Source organism: Miniopterus natalensis, chromosome 4 (genome assembly GCF_054644295.1).
Source record: "Miniopterus natalensis isolate mMinNat1 chromosome 4, mMinNat1.hap1, whole genome shotgun sequence".
NCBI classification, from domain to species: Eukaryota; Metazoa; Chordata; class Mammalia; order Chiroptera; family Miniopteridae; genus Miniopterus; species Miniopterus natalensis.
Window position 1 is genome coordinate 9,589,075 of NC_142084.1, and position 13,464 is coordinate 9,602,538.

Consider the following 13,464-nt stretch of genomic DNA (forward strand, 5'->3'; position numbering starts at 1 on the left):
TAATAGCCTTTGCAGACAGGACTGCGTGGCTCTCATTTTCTCTCTGGGAGTTAGTAGGTCATTTGCAAAAGGCATGGGAAGAGCAGCTGATGAAAAGGTCTAATAGTTTGGAAAACTGCTTAACCTTACTGCTCTATTTCTGGATTTCCACCAGGGCCAAGGACTGTTGAGATCCTGACTTCCCTCAGAGGCTTTCCTGTTTAGGAATGCAGTGAAACCTCTGAAATCCAATTGAATTGGGAGAAGGCTCGCTGAGATTAGGGAACGGTCTGAAAACTTTTTAAAAAATTCAAGTCTATTGTTTTCAAGGACATAGAAATCACAGATTTGAAGGGAACTTAGTCCAGCTCTTGCTCAGTGCAGGAACTCCACGTACTTTATCCTGCACAGGGCTTTATTTGAGCTTCCTTGAATGCTCCCAATGACAGGAGGCTCACCATTCTGATAGATAACCCATTTTACTCTTAGAAAAAGTCTTTCCTTTACCTGAACTGGAATCTATCTTCCTCTGAGGATCTGCTTGCCTCTGGGTTTCATGTAGAACTGATAAGCACTCCTTCCTCCAATGGTTTAAAATATCTGAAGGATGTTATCATGCACCCAATAGTCCCTTTCTGCAAGCTGGCTACCACCAGGATCTTCAATCATTATTTACATGGCAAATGTCATCAACTCTAATTAGAAATATAAACTGTCTCGACTCAGCTCCCCCACCTCTCTCTCTCTTTCTATATATATATACATGTTCAGAGAACTTAGAAACCACTTGCACACACCCCATTATTTGACAGATTCAGGCCTCTTTTCACCTTACCCTGCCTCCTATTATTCATAAGACACCTGCACTTCTCAAGTTCTTGAAAGTGCTTGGGAAGTTTGTTCTCTCAGGTATGCCCAGAATTCCTCCTTCACATTATATTTGCACAGTCAGTGAAGTAGGCGTCAGTAACAGGGCTGAACTCAGTGGACGTTAAACTGTCAATGAAAAGTCTCATTCAAAGCGCACTGCCGCTCCCTGCTCTCCGCTGTCGGAGATCGCCGTCCCCCTTGCCTAGAACGGAAGTTCAGAGGGACAGCGCACCTGGAGGGCCGCTAGGCCGGGCCTGCCACATTTTCCATGCGGCTCAGCTGGGCGCTCCAGTTAGGAGGCCTTCCCAGCTTTGGAACCAGAAGTGAATTTGCCAGGACACGAGCAGGCTGCGTTTCTGCTTTCCCCGTGCTTGTTTAGAAGTTTCACATCCTCTTTTCAGTTTGGACTCATTCTCTGATGCAAAGACAAAGCAAAGATTCAGAGAAGCAAACTAGGCATGTCAGTGATTGGTTTCCTGTCCGGGTCCCCGGCAACCAAGCAGTCACATGCTGCAGAGGGAACATTCCTCCGTGCCCCAGCCCACAGCACTCTCCCTCTTCTCTCAACAAGGTATTGCATTTCCAGTTCTTACACTTGTCCTGGCACAGATCACAAGCTCCCTCATGCCGCTTCCTGGTTCACATGTGTGCGGGGCTCCATGGCTACTGGACTCACATGGCCCTGGGTTCCAGTCCTGACTCTGCAACTGGCCAGCTGTGCAGCTTTGGAAAGTTACTTAACCTTTCTGAGCCTCAGTTTTCTCACTTGTTAGATGAGGACAATTATGCTACCTATATCAAGATGACATAATGCCTAAAAGGTTCCTAGCACAGTCCCTAACATTCGGTAAGATCCCATACAAAGGATCTGTTTCATATTAATAGGATGCTGCAGAAGGCAGAGACTGAAGCTCTGTTTTTCTCATACTGCGCACAGTAGGTACTCTATAACTACCCCTTACTGATTCTGGTCTAGGTTTCTCTTGGCAGTAGGTTCATCGGAAACATTCTAAGCGTCTTGTAAGGACAGTTCCTATTTCCAAGCTCCTTTTCCCTAGATTCCTTCCCCCAATAATGATCTCGGGGAGGGGGGGGGACCCACCCCTTCCTGCCACTTTGCACACCTGTCAACTTGCATCTCAGGATAAAGTTCTCGTTTGACAGACTCTGAGGACTTGCTGTCCAGGCAAAGAAAACTTTATGACCACGAAGCCAACACAAACCTTATGTAACCAACCTGTCAGCAAACAGAGGAACAGAGGGACACTGGCAAATTCCTGGCCCCAAGAGAAACAAAGCAAAACAAAAGGGGGTAGAAAGCAAGGGATTGAGACGGGCCTAAAATAATGCTCCTGCCCCAAAACCCTTAAAACGGACTCAAGTTCTTAGAGTATTCTTAAAAAAGAGACAGGAATACAGCAAAACTCCCCTTTACCTGGGAATCTGAATTAACATTCATAGCTGTACTTTTAACTGACATTACCTCAGATGCTCCTCTAACCAAGAGTATACGTAATTGTCTATTAACAATATTTATTGTCCATGGGACTTACAAATGAGGACAGAAAAGTTTTGTTGTTGTTGTTTTTGACATAAGACTACGGGAAATTTCTACCTGGAGTGGCTTGACATGCTAGTGGGTCATAAAGAGTTAAGGAATCTCCCGGCCTCCCAATTGCTGAAGACATCCTCTGTGGACTCTCGCTGAGTAAGAGAACATTCTCTCTCTTGTCCCTATAGCAGACTATTTGTATATTGCCTGAATTTTGTGTTAAGAACCCAAAAGCCATAAAAACAATCCACTGAAAGGAATTTGTTCTGTGACAGGCCCAGGTCAAGGCCTCCACAGTTGAGGGTAAGGGCAGAATTCAATGAGCATGTGGTGGAGACAATATACCGGTCCCTGGACCGCCTGACAGCCGGGTTCCCTGGCGGTAGCCCCATGTCTGCCATCCCTGGCTTCTTACCTTGGGCAGGTCATTCCCCCTTGCAGGTTTTTGGTCTCTTCTGACGTAGAATGCTTTCTATGGGCTCTTCCAAGTTCGAGCTCCCGTGAGGCTATGAGGAGCGTGGGGATTAGCTGGAGAAGCTGCCTGCGCCTCTGGGTGTGGGACCCAGAGCAGGAGAAGGAGATGTGATAACAGGTAGGAAAGCCCTTGGGGGGCAAGTCAAGGTGCTGACTGGCAGACACTCTCCAATTCTCCGTGGCACATTCCAAAACCACAGGCGCCTAACTTTCTTCTGAGGGCCCAGTGCTCACCCAGACACCCATCACTGAGCTGACAGGAAGCAGGAAGGGACAATGCTTTTCTGGTTGGGGACCGTGACTGGGACAGAAGGGAAGAGAAACGTGGAGTCAGCTCCCTGAGCGAGTGAAATGGCAATGAACCCTGCAGGCTGGTCTCCAGGCCGGCGTTGCCAAGGAGGACGATCCACTTGGTCAGACCTGGGCCAAGCTCTGGCTCGGACACACAGGCAAAAATAGAAAGGGGCTGAGAGGAGAAATGTGTTTACTTTTGTGATTTTCCCTCATGTGCCTTCTAATAGCATTATCTCTCTACAAACAGGCAGTAACAGCTCCTGGGCCTGGCTTCCATTGATAAACCCTCCCAAACAATTCAGTGCATAGTCAGTGTCTGGGCCTCTGGAAGGTGAGATCCGAAGGCAGCAGAATGGGGTAAAAAGAGCCCTGGCCCGGGGTCTGTCACTCACCAGTGAGCTGTGAAAAATCCTTCTCTGTGGCTGATGGAAATAAAGTGCTTACATTGGACAGAATCTAAAAATCTGCTTAGGTTTTTGAATCCTATCTGTGGTTCCCAGCCAGGGGACGATTTCACTCCTCGAGGGGTATTTGGCAATGTTTAGGGACATTTTTGGTTGTCAGGACTCAGACTGTTACTGGCATCTTGTGAGTAGAGACCAGGGCTGGTGCTGAACACCTGGCAATAACTAGGACAGCCCCCCGCCTCGGAGAAGTATCTGGTCTGAAGAATAGCGCTGAGGTTGTGAAATCCTGGTTGATATTAAAGTGAGAAGACTCAAAGGGAGAGGGAAAAGGGTTAGAAGGAAAGAAGAGGAAGGGTTGGAGCCCTGCTTCTAGGTCATGGGGTGTTCAAAAGCTAAGTGTCTCCCAGCCTTTCTCCCTCTGACCTCCGTCCTTTCAGTTTCCCTTGAAATCACAGGTCAAAGTTAGTAGTTTGTTTTTGTCACAGTAACTTCTGTCTTATCCTTCAAATGCCAGGCCCCGGTGCACTCTAAGATGAGGCAGAAAAATACATAGAAGGGGCTATTAAGTGAGCAGAACCAGAAGGCAGGTAGTGGGGGCGCATGGAGGGACACAACAGATGCTCCCAACTCCCCTCCTATGGGTCAGTGTTTCTGATGTAGCAACAAAGAGTAATCTCCGTAGGACCAGTGAGACGAGCTCGGCTGCGAGCAGGCAGGACCAACCTGGGGCCCCTGGCCTTAGGAGAGATACAGGTTGCAAGAGACAGAATCAAAGGCAAAGGAAAGGGTTAAGCAATCGGGGCATGTCATCCCTGTGCCATTCCACATTAAGTCACCGGGCAGTTATTACAAATAGTTACCTGTGGTTTCCAGGAGGGAGGCGAGCACACTCCAGTCAAAGGGTTTGGGAGAAACAGGTGCAATGAAGTCATGGTCAAACAATTTATTTACTGTAAACTTTAGACTTTGCTCAGGAAAACAACTGAAGCTACCCCTGAAATCACTGCCTACAACACCCTGTTTCAGCAAATAAGAGGAGCCGGGAGAGACCAGGTTCACAGCTGTAAGGTCTGAGATACTCCGGATCCTCTATTCCAAGGGTGCAGGAAGGCAGGTCTCCTTCAGATACAAATTACCAGCAGCAATAGATCACCCCTAATACTTGACCGATGAGGTAGATACGCAGACAAGTCATCAAAACACAGCAGCCCCAGGTCCTCTGGGACTGAAGCCCTTCAGACGAAAACTGACAAGTTCCACGCAAAGAGGAACCGCACTGTACACGAACAATCACTCCAATACGTTTTCTCTTTTTTACAGCTTACAAAAATAAAAAAGGGCAGGAGGATGGTCTTCCTCCCACGCATCTCTATACAGTTTTATTCTAGATTTATTACACTCAAGTTAAATAGTCTGTTTTAGTGTCTTGCCGGGGAAGGGGGCCTTAAAAAGTACAGAGACCGCGTTAGAGCAGCGAGTCGTGTGTGCTACAATTCCTCCCTCGTGAATCAACGCTATCTTTAGGCACAGTACCTTGCCGGCTCACCAAGTCTTCCCTGCCGGGGGCATCCTCGCTCAGCAGCTTGCTGTCTTTCTCCTGCGCCAGGTGACATCCACTCTGCTCCCCCGTGTAGTCAGACTTGTCGTTGCTGTTGGAGTAGCCATTCCCATAGGCCTTCAGAGAAGACCTGCGCAGGCACAGGAGCTCCTGGAAGGCGATCCTGAAATCCGGGCTCCGGCAGTAGATGAGGGGGTTGAAAGCAGAGTTGACGTAGCCCACCCAGTTCAGAAGGGTGTAAATTTCCTTGGGGATGAGGTTATCCTGGACCACGTGCACGACGTTGACAATGAAGAAAGGCAGCCAGCACAGGGTGAACGTGCCCATGATGATGCCTAGAGTCTTGAGGGCTTTGTGCTCCTTCAAGCAGAACTTGGAGGACCTGCGGTGTCCGTGTCCGCTCCTCCCATCCTGCTCCATCTGGCTGAGGTTCTGGGCGTGGAAGCGGCCCTCGAATTTGTCGATCCTTTGGAGTTGCCGTTTGGCCACCTGGAAGACCCTGGAGTAGACGAAGACCATGACCACCAGGGGCAGGTAGAAGGAAACGATGGAGGAGGCGATGGCGTAAGCTTGGTTCGTGAAGAAGTCGCAGCAGGTCTCTTTGGCGTAGCACTTGATGGCCTCTTGGTGGGTGGCCCGGTACCAGTGCATCTGGATGGGCAGGAAGGAGGTGAGGCCTGACACGATCCACACCAGCAGAATGACCACCCGGGCCTTGTTCTTGGTCAGCAGGCTCTGGTACTTGAAGGGTGACGTGATGGCGAAGTAGCGGTCCACCGCGATCACGCACAGGGTCTCGATGCTGGCCGTGACGCACAGCACGTCGATGGAAGTCCAGAACTCGCACCAGAAGTTGCCAAAAGTCCACATTTTCATGAGGATGTGGCTGGCCCCGAAGGGCACCACCGCCAGGCCCATGACCAGGTCCGCGCAGGCCAGGGAGGTGATGAAGTAGTTGGTGACCGTCTGCAGACGCTCGAACTTGGCAATGGCTGTGATGACCAGCACGTTCCCGAACACGATGGCCAGCACGATCAGCGACATGACGATGCCCATGCCCACCACCCACGCCTGGTCCCGCTCCTGCGCCACGCCTTGGTCCGGCGCGTGGCTGCCGTTGGGAGCCAGCAAGAAGACGCTGCGGTTCCCGGGCTGCCCCATGGCGCGGGCTGCAGGTGAGCGCAGGGCTGCCTCAGGGGGCGCGCCGCGGGCGGGGCGCTGCGGGCAGCGCCGGGGCGCCGGGCAGCCTCATGCAGCCGCCGCGGGGAGGTGCCGGGAGCGGGTCTGCCCTCAGCCGCTGCGGTGCCCCGGGCTCGCGCTTCCCGGCGGTGCCAGCCCGCGGTCCGGAGCAGCCGCCGCGGAGTGCGCGCCGCCCGTTATGTGCACAGGACTTTAGAGGAACAGCCTCCCCGGTGACGTGCGGGAACTTTCCGCCAATGGAGCACCCGCAGCCCCGAAGGGGCGAGGCCCCCTCCCGCGCGCGCCCCTCCCCTCTCCCGCCCTCCGCGGGGCCGGCACGGGCGGGGCCCGGCCACCACCCCTCCTGGCCACCGCCCCTCCCGGCTCCCAGGCTGGCCCCGGGGCCCGGCGCTGGCGCGGCCGCGCTCGCCAACCAGCCAACCAGCCAGCCCGGGAGCTTCGGGCTCCTCCGCGGCTGCTACCTGCCGCCCGGGCGCCTGTGGGGCCTGAGCTCTCCGGTCAGAGGGTGGCACGCGGGCACCCCCCCCCCCCCCCATTCGGAAACAGAGGCTAGTGCCCGCGGAGACACGCACGGACAGGCACACATGCACCCCGACGGACATGCTCAGGCTTATGCGGAACCGCAGCCGTCGACGCTGAGACACACCCTTGCAGCGCCCCGACAGACGCCCCGGGAGCGCCGCCGCCGCCAGGCGCAAAGTCACCCTGCCCGGCGCCGGCAAACACAGCAGCGCCGGGGGCAGAGACGCGTGGCACACGCGCGTGAACGCGGCGCGAGCGCCCGCTCCCAGGCCCGCCCCGCGCGCCCCCCGGCCCACCCCGCGCCCCGGCGCCCGGACCCTCCGCCCGCCCCCGGCCGCCCCGCACACGCACAGGGACCAGGCACATTCCCTTTCAAACATTTGGCAGGACCTCAGGAGGTGACTTCAGCAGCTGCTGGTTTCCTCAGCGCGCGCTGTCAAGCGCTCGGGGTGCCCTCCTCCGAAATGGGCAGGCACTGAGACGCACATGGCGCGGCTGGCTTTCGTTTGGAGCTGGGGTGTATTATATGCGTGTACGGGTTTTGGGATGGAGAGAGAAAGCTGCATGCTTTAATTATTAATTCTTGGGCGTGTGGCATCACTCCCTCATTTTTCTGTTGGTATGAAAATGCGTCCAAGATAGAATAGTTTCCATTTCAACCTTAACTTCTTCAGTAATCCCATTGCAACTAGAAACATCCTTTGATCTCCTGGGAGGTTTGTTGCTCCGTTGGGCGGAGCCACTTGGAATTGCCGATATTCGGTGGCTTTCGACTTTGAAACATGGCAATTTCCTATAGCTCAGATGATTTCAAGCGCTTGCCGTAAGAATGTTTTGAAGCCACAGAAAGCAAAAGGTAAATTTCTCCTGAAAGAAAAAAGTCAGACCAAGCCCTCCAACCAGGGTCTTTGCCTATGAAATACTGTCATTTGCATCTGTCACAGGACTTTACTGTTAAAGAGAAATTCATTTTCAGGGTTTGATTTCACATGTATTAGTAGCGTCTTTGAAAAACTGAAAGTATTTCACACAGTGTAGCCAACATACTTTGTCGATTACATAATATCATAACAATGGCTAACATTTATGGAACATTCTGCTATGTGCTTTTCATGCATTATTCCATTTAATTCTCCCCATGGAGTGTGTGGGGTGGGCAGGTACTATTTTTAGCTTAATTCACAAATGGGGCTCCAAGAGGAATATAGCTTGCCCAGGGGCACAGGGCTGGGCAGGGACAGAAGCAGGAGCTGTGCCCAGGTCTGCCAGAGTCTAAAACCTGTCTTTTAATCCTTTCAATGCAGAAAGGAATGGAATATGAGGAAGGACTATAACTGGAACTGGGATGCACAGCTTTCAGATCCCCCTGTCTTAGGACTTTCTAGCTCACTTTCCTCTAAAGTCACTTCCATTGAGCTGAGTGAGAATCGAATGATATAATCAAGGTGAAATTGCTTTTGCACATAATGTAAATGCCTTACAAATGTGGGTTATAAATGCCTCACAAATATGGGTTGTTAAGTGGGTCATAAATAAAATTTATATAAATTACCTAGCAGTTCAGAATATGTTGTTAGTCTTTTCTGATAGATCAACAAAATACTTGAGAAGCAAAGCCCAGAAACACAATTTAATTTACATACGCCCTTTAACTTCCTTCTCGAGCAGAGATGGGTTTTGCAAGATAGATGCCTTAAAAAACAAATAGTTCCCATAAAAGCCACAAATATTAATTAAGGACCTATTATGTTCACATAGTTTTCAAAATATACCCACCTCATATTTGTGTTTTCCAAAATTGGTCCTGGCCTGACACATTTTAGGAAGAGACAGTGTCTGTTACGAAACGTCGTTTCTTTAAATACACATCTGCCCCGCATTGTGGCACTCAGAGATTTAAAACCTCCTTCCTGTTTGTGAAGCTATGGAATAAATAAGCATGCTGTTTAACCTCCCATAACAAAAAAAGAAGAACAAAGAAAGTCCTTTTAGGACAAGCAGTAATTGGTTTTTTAAAATATAAATATAAGTCATAACTTTGTGACTTATTTTGGGAAACACCTTTTAAAAAAACCCTGCAAACACTAAATCAAGAGGGGAAGACTGCTTATGTCCACGAGGACGGTCCAGGCCTTTGCCCAGCAGCCTTACCTAATGGACAACCAATCTTTCCTCCCGCCCCATTGCCAAGTTGGTAGGATTTTCAAGACTCTGTCTTCACGCCAAGAGACTTCCCCTGACTTCCTTCTAGAATTATAGGGTTAGAGAGAGTTAGAGTGGGAAAGGATTTTAATAGATCATTTAGCTTATCCCCTCCACTCCAGTTTGCAAATGAGGAAACTAAAGTGCAGAAATAAGAAGTGCCCAGTCGAAGGTGGCAGGGAAGGTGAGGGGTCCAGGTCTGCCCCTAGCCTCACGTGCTTTCACTGCCTAATGCTGTCCTGTCGTTTCTCAGCAGAGGAGTTGGACTGGCGCTTACTGGGCCTGTGGCCTTAGAGAGTTAATGCTACAGTTGAACTGGAAAGTTCTTAGTAGACTAAATACACCTTTATCTGATGTGAGAAAAAGCAGGCTCTTTTATGGTAATTGATAGTGTCTAATTACATATTTTATCAATCCCTTAAGACTCTGATTTATCATTTCCTGCCTGCCAAACAGGGAAAAAAACATTTTGATTTACCGAAAGAATGTTTGAATAGGAGTAAGTCTCTGTGGAGCCAGGGAATGGCCTCACACCAATAGCTGGACGGCTTAGGAAAATCTTACCCTGGTCTTGGTTTACACAAGATTCCTTCCATCTTTATGATCCTCCGAGCAGAGAAACATCTGTAGGCTTCTTTCTAAATGACCGTCTTAAATGTCTGTCTCTAATATTATCTCTCTACAGTGTCATCTCATGAAACTTACATTAAATAAAATTAAAATGCATGTCAAACACTGAGCATACTGCCTTGGAAAAGAGGGAGCTATTACTGCCATTATCTCCTTTTAGAATCAAATGTGTATATAGAATGCGTATTTGTCTTTTATGTCATATTGTGAAAGGACCCTTTGAACATGGGTGATGAATAATTTATTTTCAATTTGAGTTGCTGTGAAAAAGAATGGGAAGGGAACACAATTTGGTTCCTTAGAAGAATGATGATGAAAGTCGTCATTATCACGGAGTCACGGAGCCAGGTGGGATGTTGGTGGTTTTTGAATGAAGCAGCTCAGAGTCTAGTGAGCCCCTGACACAGCGCAGCCACCAACCCCTTAAACAGCCGTCTCTAGCGAAGGCAAGCTCTGCAGCAGCTCTTGTCAGCGTGTATTTCTCCAACGATTCAGATAATTGAACTGAAATCTGTCTTCTTGGAGCATCTACCTGCAGATCTTAAGTCTGCCCCCTTGAGGCCACTCAAAACAAGTCTCCACTCTGCCCCAAGACTGTCCTTCAACTTTTGGGAGAATTCCCTAGAGTTCTCCTGAGCTTTCTCCTCTCGAGATTAAATATTCCTTGCTCCCTTGGGTCTAGAGTGTCCTTTACCATTGTGGCAGGTCTCTAATATTCATTTTTGGGTTTGTCGATGTCTAGCCTTAACATGAATACCTGGAATGATCCTAGAACAAGTCATCAAACAAACAATTTGCAATCACCTTGGCAACCATAAAGTCAGCGGAGCAACCAGGGAAGCTTTCAGAACAGCTGATTATACCAGATGGATTTAATTTCCTGTATGCTAGTGTTTAATGAGAGACATACTAATAAATTCTCCATGTTTTAGGGGGGACTGAACAAAGGGAGATGGTATTAAAGCAGGAGAGACTTCAGTTGGTCATAGGAAGGACTCCTTGGCCCGAGGAGATTCATTCAGACATTCAAAGGGGCTAAATAAACTGTCGTTTATTTACAGTTGGGTTTTTGCAAGAGAATTAAACCCTACAGAACATTATGTCAGTGACTATTTTTCCTAAGGATGGCACCTAGCTATTAACCTCCTAGGGACACAGATGAAGTCATTCCATACGATGCAATGGATGCCTCAGGGCACACGGCTTAATTCTCTTGCTGAATCTGAACGGGATTGATTGAATGGGGTCCCCTTCAGACTTGGGGATGAAGAGTGTGTCTTGATGCGTGTTGCTTTGCAGTGGAAGCAGCTTGGTGTAGAGGAGAGCACATAGGTGGGGATCAGGTGAACTAGGTTCTGGTCCCAGAACATCCATAATGTTATATATAAGCTTAAAGAAGTCAGCTTCTTTCTTCCAGCCCCCATCTTCATTCATGAAATGGGAGGAGCTTGGGCAAGGTGACATCCAAGGGCCTTCCTGTTCTAAACTGAACAAGCCTGCAGTGGGGAGGAAGCACCTTGAGGGCCATTGAGGAGATGAGTTCCTGACTCTGAAGAGCCACTGAGGACTTGGCAAGCGACAACTGTCAATATCCTACAAAACGACTCGGTTATGGTTTTCTTTTTCTTACATTTCACCACTGTGATCCCTGCTATTCTGAGTAGCTGGTGTACTGTTATTTATGAAATATTTTTCTTAACATTGACTTGCTTCTAAAACTCAAACACATTTATTTTCTAAAGAAAATTTTGTTTTACTTCCATGACTTCACGTGGAAGAACTGGTGTCATCTGCCATAAATAGAAGGTAACCATGAGCACAAAACAATGTTCATTATTTCTAGCTAGATTTTTTTGCCTGCCAAAGTTCTGAACCTGAGGCCTGTTCTCTCTTCATTGAAAAGGAAGAGTAGCAAGTCTTGGGGAGATACTAATGGTGTTCTAGCACTAAATGGGACTTTCTCTATTTTGATTAAAAAACACACAACAAAACTGAAAAGGGAACAACTCTTAATTAGTACAATTATTTAATGTAGTGTTGCTGAAGGATTTAAAATAATTTTATTATATCTAAAGATATCTCAGCCCTACACTTGTGCTAATGGGATGCATCATTGTGATAGAAAGAGCATGGGCTTTGGAGCCAGGTGGATCTGGGTTCCAATCCTGGTTCTCCCCTAAACCAGCTGAGTGCTTTAGACAATATGCTTAAACCTTCTGGGCCTCCAAGTGTTCCTCTGTAAAACAAAGCTCAAATCCCTTGGATGGTTGTTGAGGGGATAGAAAGAATGTGTGAGAAACTGGGTTTGGAAAGAAGAGAGAGAACCAAGAGACATGACAGGAGAGCAAATCAGCATAATAGAGTGGCTGGGGTGGGGAGGTGAGTCCAAGGAGTGAGGGCCATTACCAAACAGGGGTGAGCTGAGCAGTGGTCTGAGTGTCTGTAGGACAGGAAGGGGTGATGAATTCAGAGATGGCCATATCGAATCTGAGGTTTTGGTTGGACATCAAAATGGAAGTTAAAATATCCTAATGATTAGGAGGTAAATTTGAGGCGATGTGTCTGGCGGAGGTTGTCATTACAGTGGAAGTGTTCCCTGAATAGCTGCATTCTCAGAGGCTCCTTCTGATGCTTACATGAAATCATGTATTTAAGGAGCTTAGCACAATGTTTCTAAATAAGTATTTAATATTGTCATCATCACTGTCATCATCTCCACCATCGTCATTGTCATCATTCTGGATTGCTAGCACAGCTTCAATTTCAGGACATTGCATTTGCTTCTCAAAGGGTGGTACTTCAGTGAGCAAATAAATTGATCCAAGAAGGGAAAAAAATTCCCTTGTGTGCATCAAACTACCGATAGTGATAAACTTCGAGGTGGATTTTTGGGAGATGTCTTAGATTGGGTTTCCTGGCAGCTGCTGCTGAGATAAGGGTTTGCGTGCAAGCGATGAATGAAGGTTTCTCCTGAGAGAAACCAGTCAGGCAGTGGGAGAAGCAAAGCCGTGGTCTCAGATGAAGACCCAGGCCTGGGAGCAGCTCTGGAGCAACTTGGGAGCCGATTGCTTGGTTTGATGTCCCACTTCTTCCAATTCTTGGCTGTAAATCTTGAACAAGTCACTTATTTTCCCTAATCTAGATCCCCTCAGCTGTAAATTGAGGCTCTTGATGATAGTGTATCACAACCTCATGGGCTTGGTATGAAGATCACAGGAGTTAATATCTGCAGAGTGGCTAGAACTGGCCTGGCACATAGTAAGTGCTAAATGAACCATTGATATTAAATGTGGAGAAGCCATGGAAAGGTCTGGTAGCTACGGCTCTCAGGAGGCCTCCCACAGGGAAGAGACTGTGCATGCCACCTCTTGGGCTAAAGATCCCCTGAATGCCAGCTGCCCAGGGCTGAAGTTTAAGAACAGGAAACGCACCATGTCTTGTGCGCCCTGCAGGAAAGAAGTGAGATGATCACCAGCATCTGCTGGCGAGAAGGAGGGTAAGGAGGAGGCTAGAGGGGAAACCTGGGGTTGAAGTTAAGCTGATTGTGGCTGGCAAAGTAGGGCAAAGGAAGAGAAATGCTTGCAGTCCACCCAATAAAGGAAACAGGGCTGGCCTCTCTCCAAAGCAGCACCTTCTCCTGGGTGGCTCCGAGGGACAGATCTCACTGGGTCAAGGAGAGGAAGTCAGTGCCCCAGCTAAGTCTAAGCACTGTCAGGCAGGGGAGCATTCCCTGGGCTCAAACAAAGGAGAGTCCTGGCCTGGTGCTCACACCTACT

The 13,464-nt window shown here is 48.7% G+C and overlaps 1 protein-coding gene across 1 annotated transcript; it reads right to left on the reverse strand.

Annotated features, from left to right (window-relative positions):
• Positions 1–5,041: 5,041 nt before the first annotated feature.
• Positions 5,042–6,295, reverse strand: ADRB2 (adrenoceptor beta 2). Its single transcript, XM_016217369.2, has one exon. The coding sequence runs from the start codon at positions 6,293–6,295 to the stop codon at positions 5,042–5,044; it is 1,254 nt and encodes a 417-aa protein (XP_016072855.1).
• Between the last annotated feature and the right edge of the window lie 7,169 nt (positions 6,296–13,464).